At 40.4% G+C, this 26016-nt stretch overlaps 1 protein-coding gene across 3 annotated transcripts in view; it reads right to left on the bottom strand.

Annotated features, from left to right (window-relative positions):
* The window catches only part of LOC127653334 (SRC kinase signaling inhibitor 1-like), a 191864-nt gene extending 166973 nt beyond the window's left edge, over positions 1–24891 (bottom strand). For all 3 annotated transcript variants that reach the window (XR_007971792.1, XM_052139985.1, XM_052139986.1), the window contains exon 1: positions 24718–24891. Coding sequence is in view for 2 of the 3 variants with exons in the window: in XM_052139985.1 (XP_051995945.1) it covers positions 24718–24739 (22 nt within the window). In the remaining variant the exon portion in view is untranslated. The remainder of the gene's footprint in view (positions 1–24717) is intronic.
* Positions 24892–26016: the final 1125 nt, after the last annotated feature.

Below are 26016 nucleotides of genomic sequence, written 5' to 3'. Positions count from 1 at the left end.
ACACACACACACACACACACACACACACACACACACACACACACACACACACACACACACACACACACACACAGAAAGGAAGAAATAACTTCCTCTTAACTGAGTTTGCAGTATTTAAATGCAGTATTTGTGTTTACTCATATAATGCAGCTTAATTTAATTCAGTTAGGTGTGTGTGGTTCAGGTTTTACCAACATTGTGGAGACCAAATGTTCCTGAATGGATAGAAAACCCTGAAATCATCTACACTGTGCGACCAGCCAACAGTTCTCACAAGGCTCAATAAACATACAAGATGAAGTCTTCATTAAAATCAAAAAATTCAGAAAGTGTGTGAGGGTAAGGTTGATAGGTGGGGTTACAGGAAATAAAATATCATAAGGTTAGTATAAAAACAAAAAAAATCAATACAAAGTCCCCACCGTGATAGAAAGAGAGAAGGAGATTTTGTGTGCTGGCATCAATCTTTGTTGCACTCTTTTTTCTGATTTTGATCTTGATGAAGGTCAAACAATTGGAGGTTTAACTCGATCAGACATGAAAGCTCTCTCGCTCTCCCTTTCTCTCTCTCTCTCTCTCTCTCTCTCTCTCTCACACACACACACACAAACACACATCTTCTCTCACCCTCCCTCCCTCGCTCCCTCCTTTCTTTCAGTTCTTCTCATCATCAGAGTTCTTGGCTTACAGCATTTCCTGTTTCAACCTTTTTCTGTCCTCCTGTCACACATCCACAGACAGCCTGAGCAATTTAACTAGCAAATTACTATAATACTGTGGAAACATAAGCAAAACATTAACTGACCTGCTAATTAAACCCCTTTTCAAATACATGTAACACTTGCTCCAGATTGTTATGTTTTATTAAGCAACTATAAATGTGTAACACATATTTATCCAGTTGTTCGTTGTAGTACATCCATATAGAGCTGCTTATAAACAAAACCCTGGTGGCCTTATGACTGAGCTTAAATACTAGCTGTATAAATACGTACTATACTATTATTGATGAAAAACTGAACACACAAATAAACAGACTCTCTGACACACACACATAACTAAATTATTGAGCAGACTCAGATATGACCATGAGAAGAAAAGGGCAGGTGGTAGAGCCAGGGTAGTACACAAAGGCTGGGTCAGGGGCAATTGTTACAGAGAAAGTAATGTGGTCAACAGTGTTGAGAAAAATACATTAGAAGTAAGGATATATTTCTGATCTGACCATTAAAAATGACTTTTGTTGGTGTTACCCAATGTAGTCAGGTTAATTTAGTTATATTTTTGACTTTTAGAATACATTTAGAATAAAAGATATTTTAAAATTCAATACATTTTTATTTTTAGTATAAATTCAATCATTTAGATCATACCATATTTTTTAGGCCACAGGACAAAGTATTTTTGACAGAGTATGAAACATCTCAAGTGCAATTTAGAACCAGATTTACACAGAGGGACATAAAATAAAAATATTGTGATATTACTATGAGAAGTTGTGAGGATTGTTAGCAAGGTGTCATCAGTGCATCACCGCATCCCAACCCATAACCCCCCTCTGCTCCCGCACACTCCCACATCATCTCCACCTGCTTTATATTCTTGAGCCACTGCCATATGCGCCATCTCTCTCCCTTTCTCCATCAGTAAAGGTTGAAGCACTGAGGGAGGTAGACGAGTGTCAGAGGGAGACCGGGTGATTACCATTTCAGTGCAAACACACACTTTCACAGTTTCAGAAAGACACAGCAAACGCAAGCACATATGCAGCACACATAAACATACATGAAGTCTTTGTGACTGGAATACACATGGATCCTTAACCTTGTTTGGAAATGAATTCTTTAAAGATTATTTATAGCTGTGTGAATGTGTATGTGTGTGCAACTGTACATGTGTGTGAATCAAGTAAATCCAAGGGTAAAAATCACATGTTTGCTTTTTATGACCAAGTGTATTAACATAAGTAGCTGGATGTTTCCCTCCCTAAATAACTCATTGTTAACAACAACATCTCATTAGTATTTATAATTATTTGTATACATTACATGTGTACACTTCACATACAAATCCCTACAAATACAAAAGACATCACCATGATATTAAACACCTTCCTGCAAACACATAAGACTATTAGATTATTAGCAACTTTGCTCTCTTCCTCGTCTCCCTATCACTCTTTACATTAAGTTCGCACATAGAAGACATCTGTAATTGATATAGACACTTCAATCATCTGTATAAACTAGATTTACGACTAACACCTGGTTAAGAGCAAGTGCAAGGATTAGTAAGCCTTTTAAAAGCAGATATACTGTATGTCTGCAAGGAATGATTCATTGAATGTGTTCATTAAATTGAGTTTTGAAGCTCAGTGCTGATGGAGCCTCATTGTCTGCTACTAATGGCTAATAGCAAAGTACTGTGGGTACCTCAGGACAGACACAGTGGTGATTGCTTGTTTCTGTCAGTAGACACAGACTCAGGCTCCAACTCGCCAAGCCTGACCTAGTTCTGCTGCTGACAGGAAAGAATTATAGTAACCGGTAACCTTACATTTCTTAGAATTCTTGCCACAAAATCAAAACTACAAACTCAATCGTAGTAACCTTTATCTTTGTAGATATTAAAACACTTTATTATGTTAAAACTAAATATTCAATAGACTCACAAAGCCATACAATTTTGCCTTCAATCAGCTCACAAAGCCATCAAATATGCAGATAAATAAACATTATCTTTTTTCCTCTATTTCTTCTATTATTTATCTGCTTTTGAGCCTTTACTTTCAGAGAGCCGAAGGAAGAGAGAAGTGAGTTTGGGATGTGGCCCAGGCCAAACTAGTGGGTCCTTGCGCCACAACAGCTCTTCTGGCGTGGTCACATTTACCGAATCACAAACAAACTTCCCCAGGCAAAGAAGGTGTTGGTGGATGTGAATCAAGTGTGGAACCATCAAAAAATGAATTGCCAAGTAGCCTCTTTTTTCTGCTGCATTTCATTTAAAGTGAAGTTATAAAATAAACTCACAGCTAAAACGATTTCCTCATCCACTGTGAATATTCAGTGTAGCTGTGTACGAAGCCCTGCACACACAGTGGTCACTGCCCAACTAAGCAACTTCCTATTGGTCAATGCCGCAAATTTGCGTGCCAAATTTCAACAAACTTGAACTCCACATGAAATCCGCGTGGGGAAATTCTTCGCCATTGGAAGTCCATCAGGCAAAATTTCCAATTGAGTGGATTTTCAACGAGATTTCGCTGTGCAAAAGTAATGTGACCACGCTTTTACGTATGTGTAAATATATTCATACCAAAGAGCTTTGCTTATTGTGATCACATGGAGAGAATTGTGTTAACTAAGTTTAGGATGTGATGATATGGTGTAAAATGTTGAATTTGTGTTTATAGTATTTTTATTTTTATTTATTTTTTACAAATTTGCAACTTGTGTGACAGGCTGGAAGAGAAAGGTAGAGAAAGTAAGGTAGAGTGAGCAAGGGAGCGATTAAAGAGATTAAGTTGCAACTTGTGTGGGTAACAGGAGATTCATATAAGAAAGAAAGAAAAAAATGTAATAGAAGAGCTAAACTAATAATCAGATAAAAAAAAAAACATTAAATAAGGCAAAATACTGTATATAAGGTAAGACAAAAAGATTTAATATAATCTCTGGCAGTCACAAATATCAATGGGATCTGATCTGTTTGAAACTAGAAGCCCAATTGAACATACTGCATAAGATAAATACATGACAATGATATGTGCAGATGTGTTTTTGAAGCACATAGATGAGAACAGATAAAAATAAAAGAGAGAGACAAAGTAGCTGCCAAAAAGTAGCCAGTGATATTGAAAGAGGCAGTGAGCTCAGTGACTGCGGGTGAGAAAGAACAGGCTCAGGCATCTGTGTGGCATCTGTGGTGAAGTGTGATTGCCTCACTGTTTGAATTATATCAGGTAATGATAAGAATCAACATTTATTCCAGAAGTAAAAGCTTCTGAAAGTCTGTTTTCATATTGTAACAGAATATCAGAGACAGCAGGGAATCAGAGCAATACAAGATTTGGATATAATTTAATTTCATATACAGGTGATTCTTCAGTTACATTTACATTTATTTACATTTATGCATTTGGCAGACACTTTTATCCAAAGCACTTATTACAGGGACAATCCCCCCCGGAGCACCCTGGGGTTAAGTGCTTTGCTCAAGGACACAATAGTGGTGGCTGTGGGGATCAAACCAGCGACCTTCTGATTACAAGTTATGCGCTTAGCCCACTACTCCACCACCACTCCACAGTTAGGGGAACTTTTCTGATTACTAGTTAAGAAAACACCAACATTATAGGATACAATGATTATAATAATAGCATTAAATAACCTTTTTGTTGTGTCTCTTTTATTACTTTTTCCAAATTTTTTTAAGTACAAAGTCAAATTTGCCAGTTTAAACAATCTGGAGAAATGAGGACTTGCACCTATTAAGACTATTTAACTTAAAAATAAATGTCTAATTCGTTTTCATAAAAAATTTAATTCTACTTTGCACTGTCCTAAGAAAGTTCCTTCCTTCTAAAAACATGTATACATTTAAAATAAATAAATTATATATATATATACATTAGATATTTTATAATTATATATATATTGGAGTGGTGGCTGCCCATTTCCAGCAGCCAGCACTCCAACACCTTATCCTTGCGTAATCATGATTGTCACGGTATTTAATCCTATGTCTCTTCCTTGTCTCGTGCCTTGTTCTTAGTGTGTGTTGTGTGGGTGCGTGAATGTGTGGGCGTGTTGTTTGTACCATGATTAGCGCTCTGCCGCAATCACTCCTCTCACCAGCTGTTACTCATTCCCATTCCCTTTAAATTCTCACCACTCTCTCATCTCCTTGTCAGATCGTTGTTTGTGATGTCGGTGTTGTTAAGCTCTTCAGAGTTCCAGTCCAGTTCTCTCGTTGTCCCTGTTTAGGTGTCCTGTTTGCTGTTACCGGATTAGCCGTGTCTGTTCAACACTTCTCTTCACTCTTCTCACCACGATCATCTGACCATTGGAGACTCTCAGCCACTAGACCATCACCCGGACTTTTCCCTATCTTCTCAATTTGACTGTCAATAAACTAATTGTCAACTTGCAACTTGCTTCCTAGCTTCATTCGTCACAGAGCGATCTGACCACAAGATGGAAGCAGCGAGTAACAATTCAGACAGCCTAGAAGAATTACGTGATGAACAGCAGACTTCGTATGGAGAACCAGGAGAAGAATCTCAATGACCACGGCTCGGCTGTCCAGGCTCTAGTGGCGCAGGTGTCGGACTCACCCAGCAAATTCAACTTCTGCGAGCTCCCACTGCGCCACCGCGCCGCTGATTCCTCAACCACCACCAGCGCCCCCTCCCAGTCGGGCCCGCCTACGGTTCCAGAGCTATATTCAGGTGAACCTAATTTTTGCCGAGCTTTTCTAACCACGATGCTCAATGCATTTTTCTTTACAACCCAGAACATTCTGTGATGAAAGAACCAAGGTAAGCTTTTGTCCTGGCGCTACTTTCTGGGAGAGCGGCCCTTTGGGGAACGGCGGTGTGGGAGAATCAAGATGAATGCTGCACCTCTTTTCAAGCACTCTCAGCGGAGATGAGGCGAGTTTTCGACCGTGCTGTCTCGGTAGAGAGGCAGCCAGAGTGCTGGCCGACTTGCGTCAGGGAGAGATCTGTATCAGACTTTTCTATCGAGTTCGGAGCTAGCGGCGGAGAGCCAATGGAGCGAGGCGCAGTGGGACATGTTCCTGCATGGGCTGGCTGATCGGCGTCCAAAAGGAGATATCGCCATGGATCTCCCCACCAAGCTAAGCGATTTGATCGCCTTGGCTAGAGTGGGCGCTAAGGTTATCCAGAATGGAACAGCGAGTACAAACCAACCGCCCCTTGAGAGGATTAGGCGGTCAATGTTCTGGGCGGGGGCAGCGTTCAGCCCGTCTGTGATCGAGCCCATGCAGGTGGGTTGAGCCCGGCTTTCCGGGAGGAGAAGGAAAGCGGAGATCCCAGGGACTGTGTTTGTACTGTGGTGGTGCTGGACATTTTGCCTACAACTGTCCTTTAAAAGGATCAGCCCGATAGCAAGTATGAGGCTACTATCGGGTGGGATCTCCGCCAGAAGACCTCATCCACATCTACCCTCCTTCGGTAAGTCTTCAATGGTCTAATCACCGTCACGACTGTCGAGCACTTCTGGATTCTGGGGCGAAGGAAATTTCATGGACTACACTTTTGCACTCAACCACCAAGTCCCCCTCAAGTCTCTCACTCACCGGATCGCTGTTCACGCCCTCAATGGCCAGAAACTTCCCACCATTTCCCTAGCCACTGAAGACATCACTCTCGTCCGTCAGGCAATCACACGAGACCATCTCCTTCTACATACTGGACACTCCTCTTGCCCCCATAGTCCTTGGTCATCCCTGGCTCACCCATCACAACCCTAAAGTGGACTGGCAGTCTAAGTCTGTGTCAGCGTGGAGCACTCAATGTCATAAGTCTTGTCTTGTTTCTGCCTGTTAGGTCTGTTTTTGTCCCTGTTTTTTCAGGAAGAGCGGTGGATTTATCTAGCGTGCCCATGAGTACCTGGACCTGAAGGAGGTGTTCAGTAAGTCTCGGTGACTTCTCTCCCTCCACATCGTCCCTATGACTGTGCCATAGAGTTATTGCCAGGTACATCTCCGCCTAAGGGCAAGTTATATTCACTCTCGATTCCAGAGAGGAGGCTATGGAGAAATATATTTCTGATTCTCTAGCTAATGGATTCATCCGCCCTTCCTCTTCTCCAGCGGTAGGGATTCTTTTTGTGGGGAAGAAGGATGGATCTCTGCGACCTTGCATTGATTACGGGGGCTGAACAACATCACGGTAAAGAATACTTATCCTCTACCGTTGATGTCTTCAGCTTTTGAGAGGTTGCAGGGAGCATCCATCTTCCGCGAAATTGGATTTACGTAATGCTTATCATTTGGTCGCATCAGGGAGGGGATGAATGGAAAACCGCTTTTAACACCCCCAGGAGTCACTTTGAATACTTGGTCATGCCGTTCGACTGTCCAACTCCCCAGCGGTCTTCCAGGCACTTCGTCAATGGCGTGCTCGCGAGACATGGTTGATCAGTTCATATATGTTTACCTGGATGACATATTGATTTTTCTTCTTCTCTCCAGGAACATGTGCAGCACGTCCGGCTAGTGCTTCAGAGATTGCTAGAGAATGGGCTTTTTGTCAAAGCGGAGAAATAAGCTTTTCATGCACAGTCTGTTCCTTTCTTAGGGTACATCGTGTCGGTTGAGGAATGCATGGATCCTGAGAAGATCAAGGCTGTGGTAGATTGGCCAAGTCCAGAGTCTCGTAAGGCCCTACTGAGATTCCTGGGGTTAGCCAATTTCTACCGGCGTTTCATTAGCAATTTCAGTCAACTAGCCACACCTCTGACCGCCCTGACCTCCCCAGAACAGCGTTCAGGTGGTCAGACGCAGCTGAGGCTGCGTTTGCCAAACTGAAAGGTTGCTTTGTTTCAGCCCCATCCTGATAACCCCTGATCCATCACGTCAGTTACGTGGTGGAGGTCGATGCATCAGAGGTGGGGGTAGGCGCGAATGCTATCCCAGCGTTCTCCTTCAGGCGACAAGATACACCCTTGCGGCGTTTTTTCTCATCGCTTGTCCTCGGCGAGCGTAATTATGACATTGGTAACAGAGAGTTGTTGGCAGTCAAGTTAGCTTTGGAGGAATGAAGCCACTGGTTGGAGGGTTGAGGGTACCTTTTATCGTCTGGACCGATCACAAGAATTTGGAATATATTCAGCACAGCTAAAAGATTAAACTCCAGGCAGGCTCGGTGGGCTCTTTTTTTGGTCGTTTTGATTTTACTCTCTCGTACCGCCGGGTTCAAGAACATCAAACCCGATTCTTTATCACGTATTTTTGATCACTCCGAGCGCCCGTCTACTCCGAGTGCATTTTACCAGAGACTCTATTCATCTCTACACTCACATGGGAGATCGAATCGAAGGTCAAGGCGGCCTTAGAAGAGTGCGCCCGGCTCGGTGCCCACCGAACCGTTTGTTTGTGCGGAGGATTCACGGTCCAGCGTTATTCAGTGGGGACATTGTTCTAATGTGGCTTGTCATCCAGGAGTTAATCGAACTAAGTTTTTAGTCAAGCAACGATTCTGGTGGCCTTTGATGGTTAAGTGGCGTTCACAGTTTTGTTTTGGCTTGCTCAGTCTGCGCCACTGGTAAGAGTTCAATCGACCCCCAGGCGGGTTACTTCAACGCTGCGGTGCCATCGAGACCCTGGTCCCATATACGCTCTAGATTTTATCACCGCCCTCCCACCCTCACAGGGACACCGCGGTAGTTTTAACCGTGGTGGACCCGGTTCTCAGCGGCCCACTTCATTCCCTTGCCCAAATTACCCTCTGCCAAGGAGACAGCGGTGATTGTCATTGACCCGTCTTTCGGCTACATGGCCTCCCGACAGATGTGGTCTCTGACAGAGGACCCCAATTTGTGTCCAAATTTTGGCGAGAATTTTGTAAATTACTGGGGCGACTGTTAGTCTGTCCTCAGGGTTTCATCCCCAGAGCAATGGTCAATCTGGGCGAGCCAACCAGGATCTGGAAGAGCGTTACGATGTTTGGTATCCAGAATCCTTCCTCATGGAGTCAGCAACTGTCTTTTGTTGAGTGCGCCCACAACCGTTACCAGTATCATCCACGGGCCTATCTCCGTTTGAGTGTAGTGTAGGTTACCAGCCACCTATTTTTCCTAGTCTGGAATCGAGTCGCGGTCCCCTCGCTCACGCCTTAGATCCAGAGGTGTCACCGCACTTGGACTAGGGCCGGGAGACTCTACTCCAAGTGGGGTCACGCACCAAGGCCAAAGCTGATGCGCCACGGTCTAGGCCTCCATTATCGTCGTTGGTCAAAAGTGTGGCTTTCTACTAAGAACATTCCTCTACGTTCATTATCTAATAAACTTGCACCTAAATTTATTGGCCCGTTAAGCTGTCACCAAGATCGTTAGTCCGGTGGCAGTCGCCTCAACCTTCCTCCAGCGTACAGGAGAATTCACCCGTATTTCATGTATCCAAAATAAAACCCGTCTTTTATTCCGCATTAACCCGCCGGTTCGGTTCCCCCGCCCGCGACTTCGTAGGCGGGAACCTACTATTCGGTCAACCGTATTCTGGACTCAAGGCGGAGGGGCGGATTTCAGTACCTGGTGGACTGGGAAGGTTACGGTCGGAGGAGAGAGGTTGGGTACCGACCAGAGACATTCTGGATCACTCCCTTATCGATGACTACAATCGGCAGGTAAGGGGAGCCTGGGAGCATCAGGAGGCGTTCCTAGGGGAGGAGTACTATCGCGGTATTTAATCCTATGTCTCTTCCTTGTCTCGTGCCTTGTTCTTAGTGTGTGTTGTGTGGAGTGCGTGAATGTGTGGGCGTGTTGTTTGTACCATGATTAGCGCTCTGCATAATCACTCCTCTCACCAGCTGTTACTCATTCCCATTCCTTTAAATTCTCACCACTCTCTCATCTCCTTGTCAGATCGTTGTTTGTGATGTCGGTGTTGTTAAGCTCTTCAGAGTTCCAGTCCAGTTCTCTCGTTGTCCCTGTTTAGGTGTCCTGTTTGCTGTTACCGGATTAGCCGTGTCTGTTCAACACTTCTCTTCACTCTTCTCACCACGATCATCTGACCATTGGAGACTCTGCGCCACTAGACCATCACCCCGGACTTTTCCCCTATCTTCTCAATTTGACTGTCAATAAACTAATTGTCAACTTGCAACTTGCTTCCTAGCTTCATTACGTCACAATGATAAATTGCTCATTTGGTACTAGAAAATCACTTGCCATTATATCAAACACAGCTGAAAGCTATTTGATTAATTAAATGAAGCTTAACATTGTCTTTGTGTTTGTTTTTGAGTTGCCACAGTATGCAAGACTGGCATGTCTTAATTTCATTAAATATATATATATATATATATATATATATATATATATATATATATATATATATATATACATATACACATACACACACACACACATCAAATCAACTGAGTGTGTGTGTGTGTGTATCACATACACACACTCAGTTGATTTGATGTTTGTGTTAATTTTTTATTGGTATGTGTGGCAGGGCAGAGGCGGGCGGGTAGTGATCCTACACACCGGTCCCATATTAAGCTAATCAAGCCTCCGAGAGGATAAAGGTTGACTGCAGAGGATGCGTCGTGGGGAGAGAGATAGTTCACGGACATGTCCGTCATGTGTGTGTGTTTGTCTTTTATTTAAGTTTTATATTAAACTATTATTTATATTGACAAGCCGGTTCTCGCCTCCTCCTTTCCATTGATCACATTACACTGGTGCCGAAACCCGGGAAGGAGGAGGGATACGCCGTAGTAGAGTTCTCGCCTCTACCGTCCACCCCAATGGAGCAGCCGCAGCCATCTGCTGGGGGACGAGGAGCCCAGCCGCCTGAAAGAGGACGATGGCCGCCGACCGCGAGGGGAGAAGGGGCTCCTAACCGACCGCCTCGAGCGGTCAGGGCCGCTGCCAGGGGCGCAGGAGTCGCCTATCGGCCGCTGAAACGCAGCAGGATTTAAGACCGCCGACCGCCAGCGGGGAGGGGCTCACTGCCGACCGCCTGGAGCGGGAGAACCGCTGCCAGGGGCGGGGGAGACCCCTTCTGTTCCCCGAGAACGCGGCGGGGCGTTCCGTCTGCCAGGGGCTGGAGGTCTGCCTCGGATCCGCTCGGAGAGGCGCGGCTGTCATCCGATAGAGGGTGGAGGAGTGGCCGAGGAACAAGCTACGGTGTATCGGAGAACTGGCGAGTAAGAGTTTTTTTTTCATCGCTCTCTCCTCTCTCTCTCACTTCCGCTCTGCATTGGCCTTTTCCCTCTCTTTTAAATTTTACAGTGTTTTTGGGGGGGGTACTACACTGTTACAGGAAGTACACCCCCCCGGTTTAATTATTTCTGTTTCCCTCCCCTTGTCCCCTCCCTCGTCCAGGTAGACGGGGATGACCTGCCAGCAGACGGGGCTTAGGGTACGCCCTCCCCCAGGGAAAGAGGGGGGGGATGTACGTCATGCTGGGGGCTCCCCAGCCTGAGAGAACGAGGGAGGAATGTGGCAGGGCGGAGGGCGGGGCCGGGTAGTGATCCTACACACCCGGTCCCATATTAGGCTAATCAAGCCTCCCGAGAGGGATAAAGGTCAACTGCAGAGGATATCTCTCAACAGGGAGAGAGATAGTTTACGAACATGTCTGTCATGTGTGTGTGTGTTTGTCTTTTATTTAAGTTTTATATTAAACTATTATTTATATTGACAAGCTGTATGTGATGTTCCTCTTTTGCTCAGTAACTTTTGTTTTTGTGACATCTTGGACTTACAATGACACATAGTGGCTTGGATGCAGCATCATCCAACACACAGGACAAGAGGAACACTGAAGGGTATCTGGCTGTTCATTCATGAAGACTAATTGATCCACATGAACAAAGTGCAAAAAAGCATTTGTGGGCTTTCTGAGCTCACTAGCAAATTACACACTGATTTATATAGATCCTACATATAAAGTCAGCCAAGCACTGGATTTCTGACGTAAATCTGTATGGCCACACGCTCAAATGCAATATACACAGTGCGTGTTCAGGGGTGTAATGTTTTGATTTATTTGATGGTTTATCTTGTGAGCCAAGACCTAAAGCTCCTAGTAAATCATTTCTTATACACATAAACAAACAGAAATACTCAAAAAGGCATGTGCATGATCTTGCAAGTTTACACACACACACACACACACACACACACACACACACAGATGCTGACAACTTACAAAAGGGATTACAGGCCTATATTAGCTGTTATTGCAGTAATATTGTCCAGATACTGACATATTTAAAAATGAAGAGTAAAATATACACCCTGCAAAAACAGAAAGCGCTCCAATTAATTCAGACTGAGCCTGGAAAGAAATAACTGTCATTAAAGCTGCCCTATTGTTAAGAAACCCCAATGAATACTAGCAGCACCTGTTCGTATGTTTGTGTATTTGTACCAGAGAGATAAACTGAGAAAAACAAGAAATGAATGAGTGAAAGGGAATTACGCATGGATGCCACTCAAGGTTACCAGTCACAGCAATGTCATTGTCGGAGGACTGGCATTTCCCATTTTGCACTAAACTGCGGATCAGAGCTCTAGATGATTTTAGTGTAAAAGCAGTGACACTTGGTGTTCCATCCAGTGGATGATTTCCATCCAATCATCAATGCACTGTTACAAAGCCATTATGTCATCATCAGCCAATCACATTGAAATTCATATAAAAAACCATTCATTCGATTGCAGAGCTCTGCTGAGGACACACACAGTCAAATGCACTCAGATTAACATGCAAATTATTAATTTTACTTTTTTCCTGGGAAATTTATATAAAAAAAAGCATCTGTTAGAATGGCAGGGCTCTTCTGAGGACACGTCTACACACATACACACACACACTCATATTAGCACAGTGATAGGACTGCTGGCCTAATATCAAACAGCTCTTTCAATTTCATAAGCCTTATTTCTATGGAAATATATCCCTGATGATTTCAATGTAGCAGCTATGAATTTCATTATTCAATCTGGGAACAATTCAGCACATCTGACATTCAGATGTACATTTACTGATATTAACAACAACATCTGTAAAAAGTCTAATTAAAGGGATAGTTCACCCAAAAGTGAAAATTCTCTCATCACTTACTCACCCTCGTGACATCGCAGATGTGTATGACTTCCTTTCTTCAGCAGAACACATTTGAAGAAAAATAGAAAATTATCTCTGCTCAGTAAGTCCTAATAATGGAAGTGGATGGAAACACGATTTTTGATGTTTCAAAAAGAACAGACAATCAGCATTAACGTCATCCATACGACTACAGTGGTTATATTAATGTCTTATAAAGTGATAATACTGCTTTTGGTGCGGAAAAGTACTCGGAAAAGTACCCAATCGGCCTGATGAGGCGCGCGAGGGATAAAGGCGGTGACGATGGTTCGAGAGAGAGAGAATTACGGGCATGTCCGTTGTGTGTGTGTGTTTGTTTATGCTTTTGGTTTAAGTTTTCATTAAAATTATGATTTATGTTTACAAGCCGGTTCTCGCCTCCTCCTTGCCCATCCTTTAACTGTGTTACAGTGATTTAATCGGTTAGCAAGGTTTTGTCACTCTTTGAGTATTTGGAAAATGGAAGTGCATAATAAATAAGAGTGGGGAAAGTGTCTGACCCTTGATCGTTTTGTGGTCAGACGGGGGAAGGATTGCCCACTACTAGACCGACTGGCCCACCGGGAAAGGTCCCAGTGCTCCCGATGGCCAGTCCATCCTGGCCAGGTGTTAAAATTGGGTGTTAGAGGTTGAACACAATGCAGATATTCAGCTAAAAACTTTTAAGCCATTTAAATGCTCTTCCTACCTCCTCAAACAACAGACTCTCAATAAAGATCTGTTGATAGCTGGATGTGTATCAATGTAGATGTTGGAATTAAAATTCTCAGTAGCCCATAACTATTCATTTTTTATTCATGCTTAAATTATTACAAATTATAACACTCAAGAAGGAGGGTGAATATTTGTACATCATAGTGTAGCCACTGTGAGAAAGCATCATTCCCACACTCTAGAGTGAAGAAGTGGGGTATATACAGTATTTATTTATTTACAGTATATTCAGGCAGTAACATTCAGGCATGTTACTGTCCCTTATGTAACATGGAGTTTAGACTTGTTCTGTCAAACACACATAGAAATACACACATTCACACATAGTATCACCAGCACAATATCATAACACCTTAGGCAACATTCACACAGCAACAGAATAAGGTTGCCAGTCATGTTTGGAGTGCTAAACATTTGGAGTATGGTTCTTTTCATATACAGTTTGGTAATAAATGACAACTGCATTCTGAAACTGAAGTGACTACCTTAAATTTACATGTGTCAAAATCAAATTGTTAGAGCGAGATAGGTTGATGTGTGCTGTATGAACAAAATCACAATTGACGACTAAAAGTCATATCATATGTATGACAATAACATGACAAAGTGCATGCTTTGATGGTTATATTTTAGCTGTCAGTCACTAATGTTAGGGCTATCACGCTCTCTAGTAATGAAAAAATTGTATTAAAAAGGGTACTGTGTGGTTGTAGAGCAGGAAATACTCCTGTGCTCCTAGTGGAGGCGGAAACAAAAGGACTTAAATGAAACCAGAGCATTTTTGACCACATACCTGAGAGGATGAAAGCAGCGGAAATGTCTTGAAATGCTGAAGAGTTTGGTATAAGTTTTAAATCATAAAAGACAAAGTTTTGACAATTAATAATTAACTGTCACTATGGTAAGAGGCATTAAAGGAGGTTAGGAATTAGAGAGTTGACGAATGTATATACAGGACAATTTAAGACTCATCTGTTGAAGAGTGAATACAGTTTTCAGTCGCAAACAGTGGGGGTGTCTCGTCTGGCTCCTTATGTCGTAAATAAGTATATTGTGAAAACAGATTATCCACTGGGACTTGGGACAATTATTAATTAATTAACTGCGACACGATTACGAGGTCACACCATTAAACAAAGCTGATATTAATCAGCAACATCACTATATAAATGAAACAATTGTGCATATTGGTCATGACATGAGAAATCTAATTTTATTTGATCTTCTGACATATAAGAGTTCATTGTACTATATAAAAAACATGCTGTAAGTTTCAGATCTCAAAACTTTCTCCTCAGTGCATAAAAATTCTTTATTGAAACCAAGCTGCAAAAACACCTTGTTTTCTAATTCCGTGATTTAGTGACGTCACATGGGGTATTTATTAATGCATCGCCACATTCACAGCAATACATCAATGCCCTTCTTTTAGATTATCGCCCACTGGCACTCAGTCAGTAAGCTAGAGAGAGAGGGACAGATAGGCTTACTATTCCTGCATACCAAAGGGGAATTTTTGTGCCCATCTGGACTATTTTAAATAATTTTTTCTATATAAACAAGCACTATACTGACATGTTTGACTATTGTCATACATTTTGCCACTATTCAAATAAATTGTGTCAAATTAGAAATGGTAAATCGTCTGCACTTATTTAGCACTTTTTTTTTACCTTAGAGGTTACCAAAGTGCTTTACATTGTGTCCCAATCCCCCATCCACTCTCACATTCACACACCAATGGCGACAGAGCTGCCATGCAAGGTGCTAGCCTGCCATTGGGAGCAACTTGGGGTTCAGTGTCTTGCCCAAGGACACTTCAGCTTGTGGAGCCATGTGGGCCGGGAATCGAACCACCAACCCTGTGATTGGTAGCCGATCCGCTCTACCACCTGAGCCACAGCCGCCCCTTATCTTAAAAGGAGACCCCCATTCTGTTTCATTCTGCTGTGCTGCATTTTGTCCTAGACATGTTATTGCGCCTATCTGCACTTTTTTATTTGTTAGTCTATATAAACATGCACTAGATTGACATATTTGATCATTTTGATGCGTTTCCGGGGATGTGTGCCACATTTTAAGAGGGGAACAAGTTAAACTTCCAAAAACGCATTTTGTTCTGCTCCGGAGAACCACTTCCTGTGCTGTGTTTAAAGATGTGAGATATTGCAGCAGCGAAGCCCAGCATCTCTGGCTTGTCCTCTTTCTAAGCATCCTTACATTAAGAAACAGCAGCTGAAGTTGAACAGTTCCTGATCGCATCAGTGCAGGATTATGTGTGTGGTACTTCCACCATGGATTGTATTATGTGCGTTCGGCACATTTCAGCATGGATTGCTTTTAAAACAGACACAATATTATTTAGGCTTTGAAGAGGAATGGCTACTGAAAGATGGGACTGTTAAAAACACTATTGGACCCTACCACCAAACCATAAGGACCATTCCATTCTTTAATGTTTCATCTGGCATGACTGTTTAATTTGTATGCTTTATGGTGCTGCTGGGCTTGAGTAAACAGTTTGATTTGGATGCAATGTGTTGAATGTGTGTTATGTGCAAACCCTGAGATATAATTTTTGTTTTTGTCGAGCTGAACTTGTTCATTCCCCAACTGAATTGAGTTTCAGATATATGTGGCTGCATTAGAGGGGCTGCATGATGATTACATTAAAGGGAAAATAAAAGAAAAAAGCACAAAAAAAAGCGTTTCAGACAGAGAACTAGATACAGGGTGGAAAATTAGCATATATTACTAATTTATGACTGTTTATGGTGCAGAAAACAAAATTATAAGTGGACCTCAGGGATAACAGTAATTATAAAAATAAAAGAGTATGACCCTTTAAAACACCTTAATATGAAAGATAATTAAGATAAATGAAGAAGGATATACAAAAGGAGTGTATTAAAAAAAACATTCTAACAACTCTAATATTTAAAAATTGTTTCCCATTATAGACGAAAGGCTTTGGCATCATATATTTACACTTGCCCTCATCCTCTAACGACTAAGACCTGACGAAATTTTCGGTAAGGGAACATTGAGAGAAATTATGCTCCCTGGTTTTACTGCGCATTCTGGGAATTTTTAGGGAGCAAATGTTTCAGTGCACTGGAACGATTTTGTGATTGCGACAGCTGTAGAAATATCCTACTTCCTGACCAGTGTCCTGACTACTGAACTAGGGAACTGATTGAGATGCACACACTCGCTGTGTGAACGTAGGACTTGTGGCATTAGCAGTTATTGCACAAATTGTCTTAAAGGGGTAATGCTTTAAAGGGAATAACAATATTTTAAATACTTGTCTAACCTCCTGACTGAGTGTTACGATACATCCCTTTGAATAGCTGTTTAGCTGAACTGTACAATGTCATTTGTAACCATTCCATTAACTGCCATTTAGCCCAAAATACATTACATGCAGACACTCAAATCAAGAATGAATCACTTCAACTGCTCTCAAACAATCAGACACCAGAAATATTTTGATGCAGTATCAGGATGACTATTTTTACCTTGCCAAGGTTCTCACTCTTTTTCAGAGATAATGTTCCAGGAATAACAGCAGGAATAAAGAAAGGTATTGTGCCCTGAAGTAATATATTCCTCTCTCAAAATGTTTTTAAAAGATGTGCTTTTTATGACACTTATGTATGAAATAAGCTCATAAACACAAGCTTTTAAGCTCTTAGGCATTAACAAATTGTTTCATAAACTCTTTATTAGCATTACCGAGGTTTGTTCTTCTGTTTAATTCAAATATTCATGCTTGGTGGTATTTTTGTTTTATAAAGTAGATCATTATTTTTACTATTATTATTGTATGTAAATTAGGGATGTCCCAGCGTGGTCAACTAATGGACAAGTTGTCTAACAACTGACAAGTCAGTTGGGGGGTCGACGACTAGCAGATCATATTTTTAATGGTGGTGGTCTTAATGGGAGATGCAATTATAAAAATCAATTGAGAGACGCAACTTCTAAGAGAGTGTTTTTGCGTGATGATAACTTGATGTGCTTAACAGTGAATAACAGTCAGTCCGTTAAAACCCTCTGTAAGAAGTTTCGTCTCTTTAATGCTTTAGGTTTATTCTTATTATGCGCTGTTGTTACAACAAAGTGCTACATCAACAATACATTTCAAGACTAACATTGTTGGACATTAAATCCTCTGCTGTGAGTAATGTTACCATATTTGTGAGATATTGGTGAGAGATTAAAGACTTTTGCTATCTGACTCTGCTTATATAAATTGCTACTGTAAAAATGTTTTAACCTGCTTTGTCATGAAGTAGATCCCACAATATTATCTTATTATCTTTTGAAATCAGAGCAAGGATCGCCCTGAAGCACTCCGGTTACATTAAAGCGTGTCATCCTGCATTCAGGATAATCGGTTTTGTGCTGCCCTGTATTTGAGCCTTTCTTATGTCTTACTTTTCTTACTTTGATAGTTTTGTATAATAAGTAGGGCTGAAACTATTAATCAACGTTATCGACAACATCGACAATAAAAAATTGTAGACACAGTTCTGAAAAGTCCTTTGATCATCTTAAACTCTAATGATGACACATGAGAGCAGCACTGCAGATCGCTCCTGACTGAGAAGAGGAAGAATTATGCAGCTCACAGTCCAGAAGCAGTCTAAACTTTCCAAACAGCTTCAGGTATATCATAAAGTATGAGGGAATTATAATGCAAAAATACAAAATAAGTATATACAGAAGCTCTCTCGTTGTGGAATAAGTGTATTCTTAAGCAAAACTTGCGTTTTGAGTGTCGTTAAAGGAAACACCCCGACGAAAGAACCTGTTCAAAGAACGATTCAATCAGGAATCGGGTATCATGTAAGGAATAAATGACAACAGACCGTTGAATTGTTGGAAAATAATGCAAAACCGAGATGGTTATGCGGACCATTACACCTCAGGTGTACATTATTTTTCAACAATTCAATGGGCCAGAGTCAATTATTACCATGGTACACCACGGTTACCACACCTTAAGACATCGTTCAGGGTTTTATCTCAAGGACTTTTCTGGTTTTCATCCCTAAAATGCTCTATTGATAGAAACTACTTACTTTCACCACGGATTCAGTGTCTTGCTTTAAGACAGTCCGAGCCTTCATTGCTAGTTCCAAAACATCACTTTAGAACAAGCAACGGAGGATTGCGAGGCTTGCGCTGCTGTACTGGAGCACTTACTGGAGTAACAAGTTAGTGCGTGTGTGTGAGTTTGTTTTTGAGGGATCGAAAGAGAGAAACTTGTAAACTGCGAGAGATTGCTTCAGGGATCTGCTTGTGTGTGTGGGGGTGAGAGCCAAAGGGACAGAAAGAGAGAGAGAGAGAGGGAGCCCAAGGATGCTTCAAATGAAATTGAAATAAATTGTTTGACATTGTTTGTCATTCTTACCAGATGTACTTAACCAATGTCTTTGTTTTAACTGGTTATTTTGTTTTAGAGCCTTGTACGGCTCTTTGTAATAACTGAAATAATTTGGTGAAGTGATATGGAACCATTATACGGTCAAGACCTAAAACTACTTCATAGCTGTGCGTGTCAATGAAAAATAATAGTACATCTTAGAACATTCATCAACCAATCACGATCAAGCATTCAACAGACCTGTGGTATAAACTCTGATATTAAACAGCCAACAGATATATGGGACACACGTCATGATTGATTAAATATTCTCAGAGAAAATGTTTAAGTCAGTCGGAGCGATAATCGTACGTACAGTGGCAGAAGGCACTTTATACCATTTTTATGCCGGATTCACACATATTCCGTCAGCGGGGTGTGAGCAACGCGTTGCATTTGACCTTTCACATTGGCCGCACCTTTTTTCTAGGTTCCTAAGGCAATGGCTGGCAGTCACCTGTACTTGTTTCCTACTTGGTCATGATTGGTTAATATATCAAAGCTTTTTTAAAGTTTTTAAGGCAAGTCAGTCCACTCTGTGGTCATTTTTGGAACGCTTACGCAGGCTGGGCAGCTATTTTCTTTGTAAACAAGCGGCATAAAAGTACAGTTAAAAAAATTCAGTATGATCAAAGAACATATTTAAAATCAGCAGTAAAATCTGACAACAATAGTATCATAAATTTTGCTGCTTTATCTCAGATTACACTAAAAAAGTTGTTTTTTTTTTATAGTGTATAGTAGGCTAGGTTCGGTTTAAATATTGTTGATTTACTTTGCATCTTTTCAATAATCTCCTGATTGTTTCGTTTTCTGCTACACCCAGAGCCGTTGAGTTCAGCGTGAGCAGCGCGGCAAAAATAGGCACGGCGCCCGAAACTATCTGCTCACTGCCGCGTCTGGGACGCTTCTGTGGCACGTTACCTAGCGACTCATTCTTGCATTGTGAAGGGTGTTAACATGGGTGCCAAAACAAAAACGAGCTGCACATGCCCTGCTCAAATAGGATATGTGAAACCGGCCTTAGGGGTGTAAATGTTTGCTTATATTAACGTTTCAATTCCGATTCAGCATGCTACTGGTATTTCTGTCTCTCTCTCCCAGTCTCACCCAGAAACGCATTCACATACTGTACAGACCATACACACAGGGAAAGAGAGAGAGAGAGAGAGAGAGAGAGAGAGAGAGAGAGAGGAAATATGGTCATTTAACTTTAGCACTGCAAATTATGTTAGGAATAATGGATTGTTAAATTCCATATATGTGTAAAAATTGTATTGCAAGATTGATGCACAATGATGCATTTTACACCTCTAATAATGATGTGTCAATATTATCAGAGACTAATTAAAAAATAGGGTTATAGACAGTAGCAAGATTATTAACAAATGAGTTACCAAATGAATTACAAGTTATCCAGGCAACTTTGCTGCTTATAAGTTAACATTCACTGCAAACTGCTGCATGCACCACTTAGAAACATGACCTGATGTGCGTTCAGTTTACTTTTAAAGTAAAAAGTATATAATTACCCAGTCAAGAGCAGTGAGTGGTTTTCTCGTTTTCTTGTTATGGCTGTTTGATTAATTAAATGGCACACTAGATGAGATCCTATATATTTGTAAGCGATTATACTAAAACTACTTTTTTACCCAAAATATTGTACATACTCTAGATACTATGACTTTTACTAGAAGTACTATAGGCCAACTATAAAAAGTATAATTTTTACAAATGTACTTGATAATGTACTCTAGATAATATAACTTTTACTAGAGTTGCTATTATATGTACAGTATATGTAACTTACTGGAGAAATACAATAGAAACTGTAACTTATTCTAGAGATGATATAGTACAGATATTATACTATATTATAATTTTACTAGATATACTATACCTTTGCAAGAGACTATACTAAAGCTAGAATGTTTACCAATTTACTTGATAATGTACTCTAGATAATACAACATTTACTAGAGAAATACAATAGAAACTGACTTATTCTAGAGATGGTATAGTACAGATATTATACTTTTAATTGATATACTATAACTTTGTAAGAGACTATACTAAAGCTAGAATTTTTTACCAGAGATACTGTACTATAGACACTATAACTTTTACTAAAGGTATTATTTATTATTTAGTATATATATATATATATATATATATATATATATATATATATATATATATATATATATATATATATTATTTTACCAGAGAAATTGAACTCTAAATACTATAACTTTTATGTAAGTTGTTATTATATACATTTGTAACCTTTTCAAGAGAAATTTTATAGATACTGTTACTTATACTAGAGATGGTATAACAGATAAAATAACTTCTATTAAAGATACAATTCTAAAGATACAGTATGTAACTTCTATTAGAGATGGTACTATATTACAGATGTTGTACTATAGATACTACATACTATATATATTTTAGTTTTTTCAGTGAATCTCAATCGTGGTCCTGAAGGATCCAATCATTTCTCTAATCTGATACACCTATTTTAGGTCTTGGAGTCTCTGCTAATGAGATAATCAGTATGTTAGATATGTAAGGGGTATGTAAGATAAGGATATGTAAGAAACGTTAGGTATACAAGGAGACATCCAAAATGTGCAGTGCTGAGGTCTTCCAGGACCAGGATGGCGAACCACTGTTCTAGATACTATAACCTTGTCAAGATATCCTATATTATAGACATGGTTGAGAGTGTTACTTTTGTATTCCACTACAGATTACAGAATACATGCTGTAAAATGTCATTTGTAACATTATATTACTCAAAGTCAGTAACGTATTCTAAATGCTTTGGATTACTTTTTCAGCACTGGTAGATTTTTTCACTTGTTTTGACTATAAAAACTCTGCCAGTACAGTAAGACAAAATACACATGTTAAAAATACATTCTCTGAAAAACCTAAATATCTTATTCGGTGTTGTTTCTAAAACAAGATCAATCTAATTGATCCTGTTTTAAGGATTTTTAGATATTTATACAGGATAACAGTACAACAACTATTATCAAGAATATGATTTTTGCCCTAATATCTAAGGTTTTACTAGAAAAAAAGAAATTATGATCCAACGTGAATTTTCTTGATAATAAAATATGATCGTGCCTGGTAACATGTGCATGTAAAATGGCTAGAAATAGCATAAATGTTTTCCATCTGAAAGGACTAAATATTAATTTAAACAAATGACAATAAAATGCAAAGTAATCTCTTCAGTAATCAAAATATTTTTTTTAATGTAACTGTTTTCTGATTACAAATTATTTAAACTGTAACTGTGGTGGAACACAGTTACTTATATTTTGTATTTTAAATATGTAATCCCGTTACATGTATTCCGTTACTCCCCAACCCTGCCTATAGATAATATAATTTAAGAAACTAAGATTTTGCACAAACATACAATCACCATAGGATTGGAGCTAGATCACCACAGATATTGCAATGTCTCATTCTCAAGTTTCATCTTGGAATCCTTTCTCCTTCATGTCATCTCTCTATCCCTCACTTTCATCGTAGTGTTGCATTCATCCTCTCTCTTTTCTTTCATCTCCGCTCTATACTCTCGTTACACCCACCTGTCTTTCTTGACACCACTTTCTCTTTTCCATTCCTCAGAGCAAAGCTTTTACCCTCTCCTTCCTCCACACCTTCAACACCTGCACTTTTCACTCGAAGTATGTTTTGTTTGACTTTCTCTTGTTTTATCTGTTAAAGCACAAGTGTCTAATTTTTCTCAATGTTAAAATACTATCTCATATCTCAGCTTAATATGCATTTGCAGATACAACCATATGTTATTTCCATTGGTAGTTTGATTGTCCTGAAAAGGGGTAACACTCTCACTCTGTAGCAATATCAAATGTGCTTTGTTTGTCTGAATATCCCATGTAGGGTGGGACTATCAGTCTGGCCAATCAATGGCAGAAGGGGGTTTGGCAAAACTTCTTTGAAATCAGTGATTATTTATTATAAGTGAGGGTAAGACAATGAGAAAAAAAGCCATTGTTCTCCTGATCTCATCTAAATATTAGTGTTGTCTTTATCAAACTTTTAGGTATACTACCCCTCCCTCTCTTGCATATCAAAGCTAGTTTGTCCCAAGAAAGTGTGGGCATGCCAGCCCTCTGTCCCTCCCTCTCTTTGCATCCTTCTGTAGTGTTCCACTCCATGTTAACGTTCCCCTAGTAAATGCCATCCTCTCAATCTCCCATCTACTCTGCCATATGTTTTTCACTCTTCTGAAGAATTTACTTGTCTTCTTTTGTACCATTTCTGTCAAAGACCTTATATTAAATGTTTCTGTCATTCTTGTTGTCCCTTAATTTTTGCTCTCCTCTAAGCAGACTTCAGGGACAAATGCCTCTAAATCTTTCTTTCACTGGCTTTCTATTTTCTCCATTGTCTATTGTCTCCATTTCTTAATGTTCTTTCTGGAGGATTTACTTCAATGACTATGACATACAAGACAAAAGTGTAATTTAAAGCTAGATTTTAACATTTTCAGAAGAAAATGTGAATGGTGCTTGCCCATGAAAAAAATCAATTACGTAAAACAAACTTGCCACAGGATGCTATGCGATTGTTATAGTGTGTTTAGTGCATTGCTTTAGTTGCTAGGTGGTTGCGTAATGGCCCTGTTCAAATGTTGGTATGCTAAACCATACTTTTTGGGGGGAAATCTATAACAACTGTCCCCATATCTAGGAATCATGATGTCAATGATATTTGTGGATTGTCTCTGTTGACTTGGGCCAATAAACTTCCATTTAGCAATCATTTCGTAATGCCTAAGCATCCACCTAGCAACACCTTAGCAACCTCCTAGTAAACACTCAAAACAGCTAGACATCGCATGAATGTAAACAAGTATAAATTAAATGTATATATATATTTCAAATTTTCATTGTTTTGTATAATGCAAACGGGATTTTGAACATATACAAGATTAACATTTGGTTTTCAGATTTGAACTCTTAAACAGGTAAAAAATTACAGAATATAATAGGTTCTCAATATTATACTGGTTCCTAGAAATGGCTTTAGTCCCTCATTCAACAAACATCCTAAGTGAAAATCCTAAGTGTGAAAAATAATAGCACCCCTTTCCTCAACAAGCTGTACAATTTAAAGTATCATTCATGTATGTAGCACAAACGGTACAGTACGAGTTATGCACCAAAAGTTTAATACTTAAGGTTAGTGTTTTGTTCAAATTGCCTTAACAACCATCAAAAATATTCTCACCACATGCTCACTCACACAGTGTTACTTACCGGTATTCCTACATGGCCACTAAATGCTCAGACACACACCAACAATACACATGCACAGCGATACACACTTTAATGCATTTAGCAATGCATTATAGATTATTTTCCCTCCCTCTTTCCAGCCTCCTGTATCTCTAGGCATGGATCCACACCCAATGAGGCAGCCTACCCACCTCCATCACTAGCATCCCTGGATACCTTCTTCACCAGCATTGCCTTGGAGCCAACAGGACAATTAGCACAAACCACTGATGGAGCCCCACATACACAAACACATACATATACACCTCCTATCTCACCTTGCCCCACCCCCATCTCCAAAGACAAAAATAACAGCTGATGAGGGGGGAAAAAGCATGCAAACCAAAAAACACCTGCTACACAGGAATTCATGGAGAAAAGGTTTACCTTGAGATGGTGCATTTCCCATAATTGCCTTCACCGTGTTCCGCTGCCTACAAGAGAAAGCCACCAGTCTGCTTCCTGATCCACCCTCCTGTCCTCCTACTCTCTCCTCTTCACTCCGTTCTGTTAGCCTCTCCCAGAGCCGCCGCGCTTCTATTCGCTCCTCGTCTCCTTGCGTTCCTGCCTTCCTTTGTCTCTCTCTTTTGCTTTTTTCCTGTGTTCCTCGACCTCGCTCTCTCAGCGTGCGAGATGGGCTCTCACCAGCTGATTCACGCAGACTGTACTGTACGCGAGTGAGCCGATATGTGTGTGTGTGTGCAAGTCAAGGAGAACAAGCGCGCGCGCGCGCGTGTGTGTGTGTGTGTGTGTGTGTGTGTGTGTGTGTGTGTGTGTGTGTGTGTGTGTGTGTGTGTGTGTGTGTGTGTCCTGGCTCAGCGCAGTGGAATTAAGATGGTTTACGTGTGCTGGAGAAGCTGCAAAAGCTTTCGCTAAACACAGCTTGGACCAAGGAAAAATAAAATTAAAAATAATTTGATTAGCATGCTCTTGTTCTACCTCTCTCTCTCCTCTCTGTCCCTATCTCTCTTAAAGGTATAATCTATTTTCTGCAGCGATTGTTCATTGGGCTGAGGGATAATCAGTGTTTATTTTCTCTCCTTCACTTTCTATTGTGAGCTTCAGGGGTTGGAGCTCTCCATGGTGCTGAAAATGATTGGCGATGAGACTAGGGGAGAGAAGGGGAGACACAGGAGTTCCTCCATATAATTAAAGAGACCACAAGAGATGATAGAGAGGAAAGTGACAAAAATGTAACATGGACCTTGTTTATACCTAGTAAATTCACTTGGTAGAGCCAATCGCAACTGGACAGAAATAAATACAGTGTGAATTTAGTCCAAACTTTTATGAGCCAACAGTGACATCATTTTTCCCCACAGCCACCATATTTGTGACCATCAGTGGAATGGAAAAACACCCATAAAACGATCCCAAGAAAAACATAAAAAAAATGCTTTTGATCCATGCAAATTCCCAGGAAAGGTGTAAATACAGCTGAGGTCAGAACAAATGTTGCCAAATTTCACTTTGAGAAAAAACTGTGTTTTGGTGAGATTTCAGCTAAATATGCTAAATTTATGATAGCACTGCTGTCAGATTGTATTGCTAGTTTGAAATATGTAATTTGCTCATAATTGTGACCTACCATTTTAGAGATTTCATCTTTATCTATTCAATGGGCATTACGAACATGGCTGCCGGGTGATCTGACTTGCTTTAAAGAGACTTTGGATCCGATCACTC

Source organism: Xyrauchen texanus, chromosome 12, assembly GCF_025860055.1.
Source record: "Xyrauchen texanus isolate HMW12.3.18 chromosome 12, RBS_HiC_50CHRs, whole genome shotgun sequence".
Taxonomy (NCBI): domain Eukaryota; kingdom Metazoa; phylum Chordata; class Actinopteri; order Cypriniformes; family Catostomidae; genus Xyrauchen; species Xyrauchen texanus.
This window is presented reverse-complemented; position numbering and strand designations above follow the sequence as displayed.